Below are 19,016 nucleotides of genomic sequence, written 5' to 3'. Positions count from 1 at the left end.
CCTCCAGGGCACCAGGTGCGGCTTATCGCTGCTTATCTGAAGCCCTTCTTTTCAGCTGTATATGAGTCCATGGGTGTGGGTGCTTTGGGTGCTTGGTTTAAGCACTGTTTTAATTATCTCCTTCCCCTTTTCCTTAATGATCATGATCCACGTTGTGAGGCTCTTTGTGCCTTGCAACGGGGTCATGACACAAATTCTCAATTTTGTTGAATATTCCTTTCCAGCCCTACATGCAACTATGAATGTTGAAAATCAGTCCGAAGGCAAGAAGATAGAGCAGCCCGGACTGGAGGCAAAGCAACAGAACATGAAGGTGGCAACTGAGATGGAAGAAGAGAAAAAGGAAGAAAGCGATGGCCTCATCGGGTTCTTCAGTTCCTACCAGGAGCTTTTCCAATTTTTTTGCAACAATACAACCATCCATGGTGCCATCCGGCTGGTTTGTTCCAAGAAGAATAAGATGAAGACTGCCTTTTGGTCGGTGCTTTTTTTCCTCACCTTTGGCCTCATGTATTGGCAGTTTGGAATCATCTATAGAGATTACTTCAGCTTTCCAGTCAACCTGAACTTGAAACTGAACACTGATAGGCTTACCTTCCCTGCCGTCACACTATGTACTCTCAATCCTTATAGGTAAGACAGGTGGTCTAATCCTGCAGGATTTGGTTGATTTCAGGTTTGTGTGTTGTTCTCTCCTGTCACTGATATTTGGGGAACCGTAATCCATCAGGGCATTTGCTTTTTAAAACAAGAGAAGCTATTGACTGCTAAAGTGCACAATTACCCTCCCCGCAAAGCTTCAATATGGCACCCAGAACTCCTTTCAATAAAGCCAGTGAATGCGGTGATATTAGCAATTGACCGCCACTGCAGGTGGTGGCAGCCCCTACATGAACTTGGCTACTCCCCCAAAACTAAGGAAGTGCTGTGTGTGATTAATACTTGGATGGGAGATCCCACGCACCCCAAAAGTACCACGGCTATAAGCTACACTGGGAAATCAAAGCAGATCCCACTAGCCATTTCCATACTGTTGCAAAGAAAAGAACATGGACATATCTGTGTAGTCAGCCACCATGAATCAAATTCAACTCTAGGGAGACTTTACTTCAGCAATCTGCTGACAGCTTTTGGAAGTGAGACCAGTTTTTGCATCTCAGATTATCCACCAGTCCACTAGCTGTAGTGTTGTAGATTTTAGTATTGTAGAATTAATGGATTACTTTTCAGTATTTCTATAACCATTTCTACGTTATTTTCACAAGGCGCTATTACTTGCCTCAACATTTCTCTGACAAATTATTAGTGCCCAAACAAAACTTCAGGATTTTCAAGAGAAATTTAAATTTTAAATGAAATTGCCCCCAGTATTTCTTCAGACCCTCTGGGTGATGAAGGCTCAGTTCTCAGAAGTCCATAGTTTCAAGGGTGCAGCTTACACAGAGAGACATGGCTGCTATTTGCAAAGGTATCTCTCCTGTAGCACCTAATAACGGCATAACCATGCCCTAATAACGTTTTTTTTAAAAAACATATCCCCTGATACTGCCTTCATCTTATCCCCAGTCCATGAATGAGACAGGCAGCAGCTTGAGTTATCCTTAGCTGCACTGGTGACAGTATTTTTCCCCATATTCTTCCTCAAGGTGTGTAAGAGCTGTTAGGCTTTGTCACAAGCCATGTGATTCAGAATGACTGGGACACAGAGATACTTGAGACAGATAGTGACATGCTGTCATATTTTCTGCCAACACAAGAATGGATGAATAACATTATTGTAGGAGAGACAGTCAAGAATTCTGGAATTGATTTTAATTATGTGGAGTTTGGGTTAGAAAGCATAACAAAAATGATAAAAAATGGGAAAGTACTAGGATGTAAATTAAATTAAATTTTAAAATTTAATTAAATTTAATTTTAATTTAATTTAATTTAAAGAATGGTAGGAAAGAAAGATCAATCAATGGTTTGTTTTAAAAAATATTCTTAATGGTAATTGATTTTTAACAAAAGATTGATGAGAATGGATAAAAATGGAGGAGAATTATCTCAAAAATAGATGCACTTTTTAGTGTTAAATAAGGTAAACTGTTATAATAGGTATAAGATAAACTATCTGTTTAATTATTATTAATTTAAGCTTAAAATAATTTATTAAAAATGACTAAAGATAGGTTGATGGGAATACAAGGACTAAACAAAGGATTGGAATAACGGGGTGGGGTGATCAAGACGAAGATGCATGGGCACCACAGTGTTTTTTCCATTACCCCAATTGCTTTTCCACTGGCCCTACCCATTTCTGGGAGTGCAGTCCTTAACATGTTATAGGAAACTGAATGTGACCCTGGACGTGAAAATGGTTGATCTTCCCTGCTCTAGAAATGATATGCTCAGTCCAGCAATCTTGGTAAGAATTCCAGCACAGCTGGATCATAATTTATCTTCTGTTCACCTCTGGTATACTGTATTGTTGAAAAGAAGTGAACTTCAACCTTCCCAAGCTTGTGCCTTTGGATATGTTGAATTCTGGCCATACTGAGAGAGATTTCTGGAGCTTATAGTCCCACACATCTGAAGACCAGCAACTCATTAACAGTTGGAGTAGACAACTATTGAGGCCCATTCTTCCATCTTTTAGGTATAGTGCTTTTCGGAAAGAGCTGAAAGAACTGGATCAAATGACCCGACAGACTCTTCTGGAGTTGTACAAATACAATATGTCTTTGGGGCAAAACACCTTGACCAAATCCTCTCGGAAACGCAGCTCTAGGAGCCTATACCACCATATCCAGCGCTACCCGTTGCATCGACGCAAACGTGATACAAAAGCCACCATTGAAGACAACAATCCCCCAGTGGGCAAAAGCGATTGGAAAATTGGTTTCACCCTGGTAAGCATAATCTCACATCCTTTTCGTACAACTGTTCATGACCACTCATTCCATTTCATGGCTAAATCCAACCCGCTGTGGATTCATTCAAACCCACAGCGTGAATCAGAATCAGGAATATGCCATCCTCCCAATATCTATCATATGTTTGTGTTTATGTTTGCATGTGTGTGTGTGTGTATCAGAACAGCTGTAGAGAATTTAAAATATTATAAGCAGAGGAAGCCTGGCAAATTTCATAGAAATTGAAGCCAAGGTTTTGAAGTACACATCTTTAAAATCAGTTTATTAAAGTGACCATAGTGTCTTTTCTTTTCCCCAAGGAAGTTTATCAAAAAGCAATATTGCTCTTAAAGATGAATGACAACTAATTTCATAACAATTATGGCAGAGGGTTTCAAATCAATTCCTTTTTATTTGGATTTTATATTTTTAAAAGTGTCTCTATCTTTGAGACAAAATGTAGCAAAATTCACCACCAAAATGGATTGTATCCTGAGAAATATATGTGACAAATTTCAGACAGATAGCTTGATGGACTTTTGTGCAATGGAAAGGGATAATTCTGCCCCTTCTTAAATTCAGTGGAGCTGTCCAGGAATTGGGGACAGGGAAAAAATACAACATTAACTTGAGGAGATGGGCGGTGACAAATTTGATAGATAAATAAATAAATAAATAAATAAATAAATAGTGTTGCCTCAACTAAACCATAATTAAACCATCATCTTCATAAGGCCACAATAAACAGTGCCATAAACATCCTAGACACCTACTTATGACATCCTCAGCCCATCAATGCCCACTTAAACAGCCAGGTTTTCTAAATGCCAATAATGAGGATGCTTCTTTATTTCTAAGGGGAACTGGTTCCTCAAGACTTCTGCAGAGAATGTTGGCCTCCAAGCCTGCTCCTGCCACACCTCACAAGGGGTAGAAACTCTTAGCAAGTTGTTGGCATGCCTCGGGGAGGCAGACTTTACCTCGAGCAAGCAGTCTCATAGATACCTGAGTAGGACTTTATAGGTTAATACTTTATAGGTGAAATGAATCTGAAAACAAGCTGGCAGCCAGTGCAGCTCCCGCAGTCCAGGAGCTAGGTAGAAGTGGAGTTCTTGGTGCTCTCTGATCTTCATTGTTTGCTTGTGGACGTTTCATTGCCCAGCTAGGGAACATCATCATTTATGTAGGTCAGTGTTTCTCAACCTTGGCAACTTGAAGATGTGTGGACTTCAGCTCCCAGAATTCCCCAGCCAGCCATGCTGTCCACACATCTTCAAGTTGCCATTGTTGAGACACACTGATCTAGATGTATCAAGGAACGGCCACCAGGATGGGGGCTGCTGCATTCCGCTCCAGCTGTAGTCCTGGGTGGTATTCAGGGGCAGTCCTGCGTAGAGCAAGTTATGGTATCCATTCCATTACCAAAGGGCAGTCATTGAACAAAGGTAGTCTTATCACAAGTGATTTGAGGGCAGACCTACTATCACTGAACACAATATTGTTATTGTTGTTATTGAAACACAAGCAGTTACAACACCAACAGATACGGTATGTTATACAATTTTTAAAAGACTACATGTGTTATTATTGAAAATATAACAGGAAAGAAGAAAAAAGATTTTTTTAAAAGATCTGTATCATATCCATTTGTATCACTATGGAACTGATTCAGTCCTTAAGCTTGTCATTAAATCTAGAATACATAAACACATTTTGCTTCGACTTCTGATTTTTGAGAATGTAAAGAGTTTTGAGAAATAGGTAACAGACCTACCTAATCCAGTATGTTAATAATGAGGGTGAAGGGACTTGTTGACTTGGGGATAAAAACATAATATAGACACAGGTCTGATTCTATAGATGAAGTAGAGAAGAACCTTTTGTAGGGTCACTTGGTGTCCCTTGTCCACTGATTCTCCTATAATCGGGAATGTTTTCCCATCTCGCTTGTTTCATTCTTGTTCTAGAATGGGTCTAATAGGATTGGTTTCCTTTTCAGTGTAACAAAAACAAGACAGATTGTTTCCACCAAATGTATTCCTCCGGTGTGGATGCTGTACGGGAGTGGTACAGTTTTCATTACATCAACATCCTGGCAAGGTTCCCTGACACTAAGGCCCTAGAGGAATCCAACTTCACAAGCTTCATCTATGCCTGCCGATTCAACGAAGTGACATGTAACAAAGCGTGAGTCCCAACATCATTGCTCTATAGATCAACTTAAGCCCCTACCATTCTAGTCTTAGTTCTCACCATTTCCTTTTATTGAAACTATCAACAGCCCACCTTTTGACTATTGATCACAATGATTTGCAGTATCATTACAATTATTTCAAATAGTAAATAAAGTGGTGGGTCTGGGCCACCAACCTAATGGAAGGAAGTCCTGACGTGACCAACATTTGTTTTTAGCCATTGCACTTAGCCAAAAGATAGATGGATTATCCTACTGTGCATTAAATAGTGCATGAAGCTACAGTAGTTTGCTGAAGGAATGGCTTGTTTTTCAGCAGGCGCTTTTGCCTCACTTGCCCAATAGAATGATCTGGAACAGAAATGAAATACCAGAAGAAATCAGGATAGTCTGCAGTAAAGGATCTGCCACTTCATCTGTAAAACTAAGTTTCTAAAGGAAGGTTCTGAATTTCCCAAGAAAGGGACAGTTTTCATGATACCAATAAACACATCCAATGGTGCCTCCTATCAGAAGGCAGGAAAACTGATCACTGGATCTTGGCTGATCCACAAAGGAATATGATAAGGTTTGAGTAGTCTGGACCAATACATCACTCATTCATCAGAAAGCCTAAATTTCACTTGCTGTAGTGCATGAGCGCAATGAATTCTTGCACAGGCTTAGTCTCCTTAATTCTAAATACTAAATACTTACTAAATACTAAATTCCTAAAGTTTTGATTAAGACCTATTATATTTTATTTTGATTAACACCTCTTCAGACCTTGTTGACAAACCCTTGATGTAGGAAAGAATATATACCTGCTAGCCTTGTCCCAGCTCTGTGGATTTAATTGAAAATGGGAAAGGAGCTCTGGACAGTGACACTCCAAAATTAGGAACTAAAACTGCCACAGCTTTCCAATCATATGGGGAAGCTGTGTGTAGAGTTCTGAAATACACAGAAGTTCATGTCAGGCCTTCTACTGGACACACAGATGTCTAAGGTTGGGCTTGCAGGCGTGATTTTACTTCTTATTCATAACTTCAATCAACACATGTACAGCAGTATCATATGAGGGTGAAGCTAGATGATCCTCAGAATAACTTATTCTTCTGTTTAAGAAAATGGGAATTGTATGTCTCTCAGAGTTGGCTTTGATTGGGGTGGCTTATAAACCTTGCAAAATAAACAAACAATATGCTTATTTATAATATGCCCCTTACTGGGGCATGGTCCCACCACAGATGTTTTAAATGTTTAAAAAAGAAACATACCTTTATATTTTTTTTTAAATCTTCACTTGAATGGAAATCAAAAGGTACCAAGAGTGTCTCTCTCATATGGAGGGGGAAATGCTCTGTATAGGTTTCCACAATAAGATGTCTTTCCCCAGTTGCTGCCCATTTGTGCTCATACCTGAATGGTTCTTGACACACAAGTTGATATGGGAGAAAATTTTCCCATGGTGCCAGATCCTAAGCTAAGAAGAGTTGTATGTTGAAACGTGCCCCAAATTTGTGAGCCCTTTAACAAGATATATTCTCAATCACCAGCCCTGGTTAGCATCTTATGAACTGCATTTTGTACTAATCTCCTATCTACTTCCCTAGGAATACATTCATTGGAGTAAGCATAAAAAACATATAAAAATACCTTCTAAGATGTGCTGACATGTACCATATTGAAGCTGTATAGTCAATAAATTATTTGAGCATAAATCTGATTACCCAAAAGATAAGATTATGTAACAATATCTACACCCACACCAGAGTAGAAGTGCTATATTTCCTCTCCTCCCTTTGAATAAAGTGACATTTTTACTTAGTTTCAAAGATCATTTTGAAGTGCTACAAAAAGAAAGGCAAGACAGATTTTGTGAGGGGCGGACAGGAAGTTTTCTCATAGCATTTGCCCTATTTTCATTTCATTCCCCATTTTTCCCAAGGCATTCCCTATTCCTCAGGGGAGGGTTGTTCTAAAATTAATAGCTTAGAACATGGAAATTAGCATTAACAAGAGTCATCTGGGTAAATGTTTTACAAATTTGTTTCTTCTTATCCAACCCTATTCTCACCATTTTCATCTACCTTTTGAAAATGCTTCTACTTGTCCATCACTTCACATTTCTCTCTCTGTGTGTATGTGTGTGTGTGTGTGTATACTGTATACGTCCAGGTGTTTGTATGTGCGTATACATCATAATCAAGACCTAGAGCAGCAGAGGCATGGACAAAAGGTAGGATGCAGATACAGAGAACAAAATGAAATGAGAAAGGACAATAATGGTTCCCAGTTAAGATAAGGTTTGTGAAGCAACTGAACTCCTAGCTCTGATGGGGTCAGTGAACATTTTCCTGCTCCACAAAGGGAAGATGTAAGTGAGCAAGATTTGGTGGAGAATGGCTTCAAAATACCTTCCAGGTTTCTTGAAGGGAATGGTGGGGGACACAACCTGTGACTCATCAAGGCCGACACATTCCACTGCCCATGCTATTCGAGGCTGATGCCAAGAGCTTGTTAATCACCTCTCCTCCCCTGATTTTTCAGTGTCAGGAAAGCAGCAAAACCAGAAGTTTATCAAATCCCTAGTGGGTTCCATTTGTCTTGGTGATGAGGTAACGACTCAGTGACCATGCTTAAAGCTGGAATTTGCCATACTGGTTAGATCTCTTGTCTGGAATAGTATGGCCTTTTTCCAGTGCAGCTGAGCATTGGCTCTGTTGGATCCAGCTGGCACCTGGACAAGCCACCATTAATTCCAGCAGTTGTTTGCAGACTTCGTTAGTTAGCCTTTCTCTGGCGTTTCTTTCACAACTTGTGTACACTCTGCCCACACACACACACCCCTCAACCAAACTTACCTGCTGTTGGCACCAAGCTTCCTCCTACATAACTAGAACCACTGCTAAATGCCAGCTGCATTGCTGATCTGCACCTGATGCTGGGGACATAAGCAGTATGACACGGCTTGTAGAAGTTCATACATCTCATTTTGGGGTTCTTCATCTTCTCCAGGAAAGTCAGGATACACATTATCAGGATTTCCCACTGAAAATCACAAGCAGTTTGCATATCTTTTTTACAGCCAACTAAATAAGGTTTTGAGCTCATTAAATTCTTCTTTAAGGAAGAAAAAAAAAGATGTTGCTTGGCTTGATTTTAAAAAAAGTATCTGCAATAGTCTTAACATGAAATAGAAGAGGTGTGATATGTTATTAAATCTTTCTAGTACAAAAAAATGTCTCCAGTTACAGCAGGTATGGTGGGATAAGTAGAATTATTTGTTTGGGTTCACACAATACATTAAACCCTAGACCCAGGTCAACAATGCGTAACTGCTGTGGTCAATAACATGTTATGCCCATATTATGGTTTATGTGATGGTCTGATTCCCCCAATAAGCTGATAACTGTGTTCCTACAACATGTTGAAACATAAAGCAGACAACCCCATTTCAACCTAGTCTAGCATATGATGTAAAATCAGTGTCTAGGTGGCACAACACGACAACCATCTTAACAAAAAGTTTTCCTAGTTGAAATTTTGCATATTATTTTGCCACTTACGGTCCCAATAAAGATACTGTTCTACTTCTTTCCCCAATAGCCGTAAACCCAATTATCTGAATCTGTTGTTCAGTAAGCCCAATCTTTTATTTTTGTTCTCTCAGGAACTATACACATTTCCATCACCCCATTTATGGGAACTGCTACACATTCAATGACAACAGCAGCACTTTGTGGATGTCCTCCTTGCCTGGGATCAATAATGGTGAGCAAATGCCAAAAAGTGGTGATGAATGTCTGGAAAGGCTCTTACAACAGCAGCCACGAGTCCCTTGTTTGTACGCACCGACAGTGCTAGGGAGGTTAAACAGAAAATACATTTTCTTTTTGTTTTCTGTACCTAGGCTTCCCTGGGCATAGGCTTAATTGCACAAAAGAGATACTGCAATTATCTCCTAAAACTACAAAGTGGGGGAATAAATACATGGAGAAAGGCATCCTGTAGCTAGGGAGGAATGGGAAAAAAATCTGCATATAGAAAAATTGCCATATTGGAGATGAATGTCGGAGTTAAACTTTGCATGCCCTGGCTTTCTGTACCTACTGATCACCAGGGGAGGGGGGAGGGAGCGTTAACAAAGGGACTCTGCATTTTTATCCCCTTTTCTAAGAGACTTCGGTTGCACTGCGTGCCTCTGCATACAGTAATAAGCCTCCTTTGGTTTGGTGATATTCTCAGGGCTGCCATCATTTAATTCCCTTCTCAATTCAGTTAACTTTTTCTTCTGACTCTGACTCCTGCTTTTCTATTTCTTTTTTTGTTAAGAATATTATTCCATTTCAACATATATAGTTACAATACAATATAAAACATATAGAAAAGCAAGAAAAGATAGCTATAGAACAAAGAAGAGACTGTAAAAGTGAAGAAACAAAAGATGGTTTCCGACTTCTCCAATACAGATACAAATACAATTTAAAATATTGTACCTACTGATCACCAGGGGAGGGGGGAGGGAGCGTTAACAAAGGGACTCTGCATTTTTATCCCCTTTTCTAAGAGACTTCGGTTGCACTGCGTGCCTCTGCATACAGTAATAAGCCTCCTTTGGTTTGGTGATATTCTCAGGGCTGCCATCATTTAATTCCCTTCTCAATTCAGTTAACTTTTTCTTCTGACTCTGACTCCTGCTTTTCTATTTCTTTTTATTAAGAACATTATTCAATTTCAACATATATAGTTACAATACAATATAAAAAATATAGAAAAGCAAGAAAAGATAGCTATAGAACAAAGAAGAGACTATAAAAGTGAAGAAATGAAAGATGGTTTCCAATTTATCCCATGCAGGTATAATTTGAGATGTAAACTCTTACCCATAATTAGACCATATTAATGTTGTTCCTTTCAAAGGAAACCATTTAGTCACTAAACCTCACAATTAAAGCTTCATTTTTTTCCATCACACGCAGGGAGTCTAAAAGTGGTTGGCAAGTGGTGATGAATCCGGAGACAGTATTCTCTCTTACTAAAGCTGTTAGCTTCGCCATTTGGGCCAAATCCATTCATTTGGTGACCCAATCCTCCACTGGAGGTATATGTATGTATGCGGCTCTTTCCATCGTTGTGCATATAGAAGTCTTGCAGCCGTAATCATATGTAAAAGTAAATTTCCATGTTGCTTCTCTAACTCCTTCTCCATCAAACCCAAGAGAAACATTTCTGGGTTTTTTTGTATGTTCGCTTTGAGAACCTTTTGAACAATATTACATATTTGGTCCCAAAACTTTTTAGCCTTCTCATTTGTCCACCAAAGATGATAAAAAGTTCCTTCCCCGTGTAAACATTTCCAACAGACATTCGTTACATCATTATACATTTTTGACAACTTATCAGGGGTTAGATACCAACGATACATCATTTTATAAAATTTTTCTTTTAGATTATAATTCAGCGTAAATTTCAAACCTTTGGTCCACATATTTTCCCATTGCTCCAGCACAATATCATATCCAAAGTTCTTTGCCCATTTAATCATACATTCCTTGACTTGTTCATCTTCCAGATTCATCTGTAACAACGTCTTATACATCTTAGTAATAACATGTTCATCATTCGTACAGAGTTCCATTTCAAATTGAGTTGGTTCATTAACAAATTGAGGAATAAGTTGGCTAAAGTATAAAGGCTTGTTAAATTTTGAAGAGGGTGAACCAAAACTTAACACAAGGGAAAAGTTAGTTAGAGGGTTCTACATGCCATTGGTTTACCTATGCACAATTGACTTTTGCATTTCAAGTTCTTACCTGCCTTGCTCTCTCCCAAATGAAGGAGAGCAAACTACAGGCTCTTCGCTGTAGATAACCTTAAATACCTGAGGCTTTCCTGCCATGTTCTTTTTTAAATAAAGTTGATCTTTGTGTTATTGAATGCAAAGCACCAGCCCCAAGAATATTTACAAATTTATACTCCTAACATTAGTGTTTCTCTCTGCATGCATTATTTCCATGGCACACAGCTACCTGCTAGCCAACAGTGGCAAGGTTACAACTCTTGTGCTGGATGGTTTTATTATCTGTGCCGAGAACATTTTGTAAAAAGGTGAACCCAGTAATAGAACTTTCCCAGCTAGTTTGAAATGATATTTGCCTATTTATATAACACAGGCCTGGCCTCTATGACTCAATGATACAGGCACGAGTTGTACCTTGACTTGACTCCAACCGACGCTTTTTCCCTCTCCAGGTTGTCTCCCATCCACTTGGAGATCATTAGCAAGTTCTACTTAAGAAACTTTTTTTTTTAACCACAGAGTATGCAGGCATAAGGCCACAGTAATTGCCCTCATTGGAATTTCATTTCAGAAACATATTCAAAGTTCTGAAAGGCTACCATGGCCCATCTCAGAAGACTTGTTCCCCAACCTTCTTTGGACTCCTTCAGCTTGGCAAAGCCTCTTTCTAAATGTCTTATCTCCCTCCCTGAATCACCTCCTCCTCTTTTGATTAGGACTCCAACTTAACCACCCTTGGTCTCCCTGGCTATCTTTCTCTACAGGCCTTTCTCTCGTTGTCCGCACCGAGCAAATTGACTTTATCCCACTACTGTCCACTGTGACAGGAGCCCGAGTAATGGTCCACAATCAGAATGAACCAGCCTTCATGGACGAAGGGGGCTTTAATGTGCGTCCTGGCATAGAAACATCCATCAGTATGACAAAGGTGAGAGACAGAGGAAGATAAACCTTGCTTTCAGCATGTGGGTGGAGTCACTTCTCTTCTGAAGAAAGGAAATATAAGCACATGGCTGAAATAAAACAGGCTCAGTTCAGTTCAGTTTTATTCAGTTCAGAGTTTATTGGAACTCATGGATCATTAAAAGAAAACATGAAATAACTTCAGGTTTATAGTGCTATAAAATTAGAGTCTGTCAACAATCCATCAATACAATGAATTGTAATGACAACCTACCATTTTCTTATCTAGGTTTGTGTTTATGTGTGCTAAAAGGTTAACAACAGAAAGAACAGTCCACACTCTTAAAAGTGTTTACCTGCTTCTATCCCACAATGTATGAAGCAACTATGAGTCTTTTCTTCAATACTTACAAACCATGGGAATCTATTCAGTGGAGTTACAAGTCATGCCATAGTGCTGATTGTTTTTTAAAAAATGGGCAAAGGTCTACATTCTTCCTCAACCAAAAAATGTGACTGGCATTTGGTGGTCAATTGTTTTATCACAGACTAATATACAGTACTTCACAGAGTTGTTATAAGAACAAAATTGGGAAAATAAAAGTGAAATTTTTAAAAAGTAAAATAGCCCTCTCACATCACTTGGTAAATACAAAAGATATAGCCCCCCCATCCTACATATGTGAAAAACAGTCCAATAAGTGGCTTCATGCCGCATATAATTCTCCCTCTCCACTTAGTGTGCCATTGTTATGTCAGGCAGACATTTAATTTGGAACTCCACCTTATAGTGTCTGCCATATATTGTCTTCACAGACCCCAAACATAGAGCTATTATCGTTAGATCAGGACTGGCACCAACCACAGGGGCATGGATGCTGTAAGATGAGACAGAGGAAGGCTCCTGGTTTAACTTTGATGACTTACCATGTCATAATAAGAAGAGTATAACTTTGTTATACTAGAGCATGGTGATTAACAGGCTAACGGAATGTCATTGTTGATGAAATTGTAAGTACTTATATCAAGTACTCCCATTGCAGAAGCATTGCACTAAACATTGCCAATGATAAAGCCTGGTGTTGTAGTTTAAGATGTCTCTGTAAACAAAAGAGCTAAATAAAAGTAGCAAAAATCTGAAGCAACTTTTGGGAAATTTGTTAATCTAGGGGAAGGCAGTCTGAAGCTCTCCAGATGTTTTGGATTTCAAATTCCATCAGCACCAGCCAGTAGGCAATGGTAAGGGGCAGTGGGAATTGTAGCCTAAATTACCTAGGCCAGTGTTTCTCAATCTTGGCAACTTTCGGATGTGTGGACTTCAACTCCCAGAATTCCCCAGCCAGCATGGGAAGCTGAAGTCCACACATCTGAAAGTTGCCAAGGTTGAGAAACACCGGCCTAGAGGGGACCAGATGCTTTATCACAAATCCTCAGGCCAACAAAATTTCTAGTTTGTGTTTGAGTCAGGCAGTACCTTCAGCAGGCAGGCAGGCGAAGAAAAGACAAGACAGCCAGGTGCAAAGCAGAAAAGGGGGTGAGGGAACTGCATTGATTTGACAAGTTGTAAATTGACTGGCAGGAAACCACCCAGCGCCTTGGGGACACCTACAGTGACTGCACAGAAGATGGAAGTGATGTGCCAGTGAAGAACCTTTTCTCATCCCGTTACACTGAGCAGGTATCTTCCCTCAACAGAACCACTCTCACTCCAGGACTGGGCCCTGCCTAGCCCTCTCCCTGCAGTACTGGCATTATCCCCATCACCAAAAGTCTTCCAGCATTAATGTGCTGCTGAATATTCAAAGAGCTCCTTTTGCTGCTTCTAGGTCTGCATACGTTCCTGTTTCCAGAGAAGTATGGTAGAACGATGTGGCTGTGGCCATTACTTCTATCCTTTGCCCCCTGGAGCAGCGTACTGTGACTACACTAAGCATGTAGCCTGGGGTAAGTACAGAGAAAGGCAGGGAGGAATCCACCATATCACACCTCTGTACCCCCACAGTCAACTCCTTTAGTTGATAAAAAGATTGCTCAGTAAATATATGTTTCTGTCTCCTATTAAGGTTATTGCTATTATAAGCTCCAGGCTGAATTTAAAGCAGACCACCTAGGCTGCTTCACTAAATGCCGGAAACCTTGCAAGTAAGTAGGCCTCAAAACTTGTGGGGTTGCATTCCTGGGTCTGGCCAAATTCCACAGAGCTTGCTTGGCAATAGAAGATATTCAGGGAAATGGAACTAGCAGACTTTATCCTTGACACATCCATGAAGGCTGGCCTCCCAATTCTAGCTGAAAGAAGGAGCACCCAAGCAGGGAAATAAAAGGAAAAGGAATGGTGCATTGCCCTTTAAATATCCTCATAGATTATTCTAGTCGCACAGCAATGAACGTATGTCACTCAGATGCTGGGAGGGCCACAGTAGGTTCAGCTGTGTGACTTCCCTTAGCCATGCAAGTTCACTTTTGGACGAGGATGCCAACTAAAGAGGTTATCTCAAGTGTGCTGCTTGTAAACGCCTCTGAAGTTCTCTTTTACTTCTCTTTAGGGTGACAGAGTACCAGCTGTCAGCTGGATATTCACGTTGGCCTTCGACTGTCTCTGAGGTAAGAAGCTGATTTTTGGTGTAGGGCAGTGTTTCTCATGAGCCAGTTTGGTGTAGTGGTTAAGGCTCCAGGCTAGAAACCGGGAGACCATGAGTTCTAGTCCTGCCTTAGACACAAAACCAGCTGGGGGACCTTGGGCCAGTCACTCTCTCTCAGCCCTAGGAAGGAAGCAAGGGCAAACCACTTCTGAAAAAATCTTGCCAAGAAAACTGCAGCGACTAGTCCAGGCAGTCGCCAGGATTCAACCCTAACTCGAAGGCACAAAAAAAAGTGTTTCTCAACTTCAGCAACTCTTAAGATGTGTGGACTTCATGCTGGCTAGGGAATTCTGGGAGTTAAAGTCCACACATCTTAGAGTCACCAAGGATGAGAAACACTGGTGTAGGGTGTAGACACCTGAAAGTTATGAGGGACCAACTTCACAGCAATGGATGCAATAGCATCTCCCCATAATGCATGTTTTATAAATGAACAGCGTGGGGTGGAGAGAGAAGCGTAAAGCACATCTCACAGACTTAACCGCAGCTTGCTGGTGTTGTTCCAAAGACATGTTCATTTTTTGAATTATAGGAGAAAGGTCGCTTGGAGGAGAGAAATACCGAATGGAAAAAAGAACAAGAGCTCTTTTCCCCTCTAAATGTCTTCCTTTCCAAAATTACTTTCTTTTTTTAATAGTTACATGTGTTTGTGCATAAGAGGTTAATAGTCCCTGAGCTGTTTAAGCTGATATTGCAAATCTATCCTAATTTCAGAACTGGGTGTTTCACATGCTGGCCCTGCAGAATAAATACAATGACATATCTAAGAGGTAAGAGCTCCCCCTGTAGATGAAATAACATTAACAGCTGAACAAAGCAATTGTTGGTTAAAGTCAAACCAATGGGGTGAAACAGCAGCACTGTGGCAAGAAAAGATGAGGGAAATAGGGTGAAAGTACAACATATCAACTGCTTCAAATCAGATGGAAGCAGGACTACTGGAATGTAAAAGCTGTGACTGTGCAGTCATGGTTATACGGTCAGTTAATGGTTCAGGGTGCTATGAGCCCAGAAATTAGATCAGCTAAGTCTTGATTAATGCAGCTTTCCCCAAGGACAGAACTTGCAGAAAGCTATACAAGTCCAATCTTCCACAAAATATTACTTCTTTTAACCACCAACCACAAACTGCTGAGTTGTTCAGAGAAATAGTTAAAGATCAGGCAACAATCCCAGCATCTGAATTGATGCTCACATTAATTTCAAGTGTCTGATTCATTATGATATGGTTTGCATATCACAATAGGAGTTTAAAATAAAATTAGACAACAGAGCAGCTATAAAAACTGCACTAAAAACTGCTATAGATATGAGAATTCAGCCTTGAATGTTTGGAAGTATTGGGTTTTGAAGACTCCTACTACAATTTTATTTGCCTAGCAGCAAGGTTCACTGAACTAAGGGACACTTACTTTAAGTAAACGTGTCCTCAATGACCCGTTGAGATGAGATTCTTTCTAAGTAAGGGTGGGTAGAATTGCAGTCTTAGATAGATATACCTTTCTAGCAAGGCCTAGCCTCACGCCATCTCTCTCTGTTGCCAGGAACGGGATTGCCAAGGTGAATATATTTTTTAAAGAGTGGAATTATAAAAAGAACGGAGAATCTCCAGCTTTCACGGTATGTCCTTAATGCCCTTTTAGTTGGCCAAATTTTAGAACTATCCTTTGTAGCACAGCAATCCACGTATCTTCCTTTAAGCAATGCTTCCATTTTCAGTAAGCTACATTTCTTCAATTTGGGTGCTGTTTGGAAGGTGGCAGATAGAATGCAATGGCAGATAAAGCTTTGGGAATTATTAATACTAATTAGTGAACACTTTTAGGCACATCCTAGCCTGGCAGAGCAATCTCTCTGCCACTAATCTCAGGATAAACAATGGAGAAGTTCTTATTCTACGCCTCACTCCTACCTAGCCAGCAGGAAATTTTGAAATTTCAGCTATTGCAAAAGTTCACCCATAGTAGATTGATCAGGGCCAAATTTAACTGATTTTTATTATCTCCAATCTACCCATTCACTTAAGCAAATATTGATGGTGGAATTTCTCTAAATGTACTTTATATTTGTTGTATGCTCTGCAAACATTTAGCAGTAATTAACAACATTTGATCTCCAGTAACTTTACTGTAGCTATCGGTAATTTTACACAGCAAAGACAAGAATCAGCAGAATATCAGCTGATATGCAGCAGTAATCGATCAACATTTTAGATACACCTACACTGAAATCGAGTAAACGTTATTTTGATTTCATTCAGGAAACCAAAATGATAGCTGAAGCTTGATAACCATTTATTTTTGCAATGCATCATTAACATTCGGGTCGAATTTCAAAACGTAATTTCAAGTTTGACTAGAATATTATCCTGCTTTGGGGACAAAAGCAGCATGCCTATTCCCATGTACAAACAGAATGGACTTCCAATTCCTAGAACCAACAACAAAAGTAAAATTTAGGCAAGTTCCAAATCCCATATCAATATATCAGCTACACATAGAGACAGAGATGTTTTTGAACCATTTTAATTTTTTTCTTTGTTTTTCATTGTACAGGTGGTGACATTGCTTTCACAGCTGGGGAACCAATGGAGTCTTTGGTTTGGTTCATCAGTCCTTTCTGTGGCAGAACTGGCCGAGTTGATTTTGGATTTTTTGGTCCTCACCTGCATCCTGGTTTTCCGCCGGCTGTACTTACATCAATCTTCTGACCTTTCTACACTCAGCAATTCAGATAACTCTGTCTTCCACAATGCATTTTCGGCTCACAGAATCCCACAAGAAATACCTGCTGAGACTGGGATCACTGCACTGCCATCTTACAACAGCTTGGAAGCACTAGACTTACACAGAGTTTCCTTCAAGAGGACAGAATAAAACCCAGACCAGGATGATTTGGATATGACATTGTTATGTACTTTAATGCTGACCCATAGACTCAGCACTTGGAGCTAATTGGTTAGCTGGATTCTCACCACCAAGAGAAGATAGGCCTGAATCTCATCTATAAGAATTTTGAGGAGTATGAAGTTACAGACCTAATAACTTGAAAGCACCTTTCTTCCTATACTTTGTCCTTGGTGTATGCATTTCCTCAAGTCTGTATCTGTCTACCGCCAAACAAAATTAAAAAGACACATTCTGTATAAATATTCTTTGCCCCATATATTTTGTAAAATAACTTCCTACAAATTGATCCTGGTTATTGCTCATTTCTTTTCTTTGAACTGAGGCTGTTTGCTGATCAGATTCTCTGCAGCCAAGCTGACAAAGGCAACTAACCCCCTTCTTGTAGTTTATAAACAAACACAAACTTTTCAATATTTTTTTTCATCCCCTGAGATGGCTAATAAGTCCTTTCTTATTATAGCAAGTATCAGCATGGAGATACGCACTGGAAACTGAGAAAAGCTGAACAGGATATGAAAGCTCCCTAGGATTAGAACAATTCTACCACATGTATGTGAATACACTACTATGCTTTGAGAAGCAAAGGATCCTTCATTCTGGGTCCATGAACTATCAAGGTATATAATCCATGCTTCTTTAAGCAAGCTCTATCAAGGAGTTTCACTCCATTTCTCCTCCTCTGAGTATATCCAAGATTTGAAGAATATACTGTATACTTTACTGTGCCTTCAATATGGGTGTTAAGTCCTGCTCTACTACTCAGAGATTCAATATTCAGCCCCCGTATTGTATAGCTCCCTATGAATAACTTCAGCTGAACAAGGCCCTAAACTCTTTCCCACTCCCTTTGTTCCCCCAGGTCCTAATGCTAGGAAAACAGTGCATTCTTAAGTCTTGGGTACATTCTTGAAGTGGGTAGAACGGCTTCACATTGTTACCATTTCCCATTACACTAAATAATATGATACTCCTCCAACAGCAAAGAATGGCTACGTGAACTTCAGCATCCTTTCCTCCTTTTTAATAGTGTTTACAGAAAAATCCAAAACAGGGGTAGAAAGTTAGACTGGCAAAATGTTCTTTTTTTAAAAAATACAGGTTACTGGTCTGTGCTAGAAATTATGCAGAAACCCACTTACCTACATAGATGATAACTGTATGTTATACAAAGAGAAGATGAATTTATGAAGACTCCACTAGTGTTCCATCAATCTAGGCCCACCTTCTATATTTTGATCTCCAGAACAACAACAACAACAACAAGGGAAGGGAAGGGAAGTGAAGGGACGGGACGGGAAGGGACGGGACGGGACGGGACGGGAAGGGACGGGACGGGACGGGACGGGACGGGACGGGACGGGAAGGGAAGGGAAGGGAAGGGACGGGAAGGGACGGGAAGGGACGGGACGGGAAGGGACGGGACGGGACGGGACGGGACGGGAAGGGACGGGAAGGGACGGGACGGGACGGGAAGGGACGGGACGGGACGGGACGGGACGGGACGGGAAGGGAAGGGACGGGAAGGGACGGGAAGGGACGGGAAGGGTCTTCAGGACAGCTCTTCTAATTTAAGTTCACTGTTAGAACTTCAACCTTCTTCTCCACAAAAAATTGTGCTGTTTGTGGATTACAGGCTGTAAAAAAGGCAAGTATTTTCAGCAGTCAGTAAGGAATTCTACATTGGCA

General features: G+C 40.2%; 2 protein-coding genes across 2 annotated transcripts in view; one reads left to right on the top strand and one right to left on the bottom strand.

The window, feature by feature from the left end:
* Nucleotides 1-19,016, bottom strand: part of MRPL51 (mitochondrial ribosomal protein L51) — a 377,933-nt gene that overhangs the window by 335,456 nt on the left and 23,461 nt on the right. The window lies entirely within an intron of this gene.
* On the top strand, nt 239-18,018 carry SCNN1A (sodium channel epithelial 1 subunit alpha). The gene is made up of 12 exons (XM_063294702.1): nt 239-633; nt 2,642-2,894; nt 4,897-5,084; nt 8,747-8,847; nt 11,641-11,804; nt 13,359-13,457; nt 13,606-13,723; nt 13,843-13,921; nt 14,326-14,383; nt 15,136-15,191; nt 15,966-16,041; nt 16,977-18,018. The coding sequence occupies exons 1-12, from the start codon at nt 239-241 to the stop codon at nt 17,295-17,297; spliced, it is 1,908 nt and encodes a 635-aa protein (XP_063150772.1). The 3' UTR covers nt 17,298-18,018.

The sequence above is a fragment of the Candoia aspera genome, chromosome 2, assembly GCF_035149785.1.
Source record: "Candoia aspera isolate rCanAsp1 chromosome 2, rCanAsp1.hap2, whole genome shotgun sequence".
In the NCBI taxonomy this organism is placed as follows: Eukaryota; Metazoa; Chordata; class Lepidosauria; order Squamata; family Boidae; genus Candoia; species Candoia aspera.
Note: the sequence above shows the minus strand (reverse complement) of the source record. Positions and strands in the feature narration are given on the sequence as shown.

Bases quoted from the DNA above. Each gene is read 5' to 3' on its own strand.
- SCNN1A (XM_063294702.1), top strand. From the start codon at position 239: ATGAATGTTGAAAATCAGTCCGAAGGCAAGAAGATAGAGCAGCCCGGA. The intron at 634-2,641 runs GTAAGACAGGTG...TCCATCTTTTAG, and splicing joins TGTACTCTCAATCCTTATAG to GTATAGTGCTTTTCGGAAAG. The intron at 15,192-15,965 runs GTAAGAGCTCCC...CTCTGTTGCCAG, and splicing joins TACAATGACATATCTAAGAG to GAACGGGATTGCCAAGGTGA.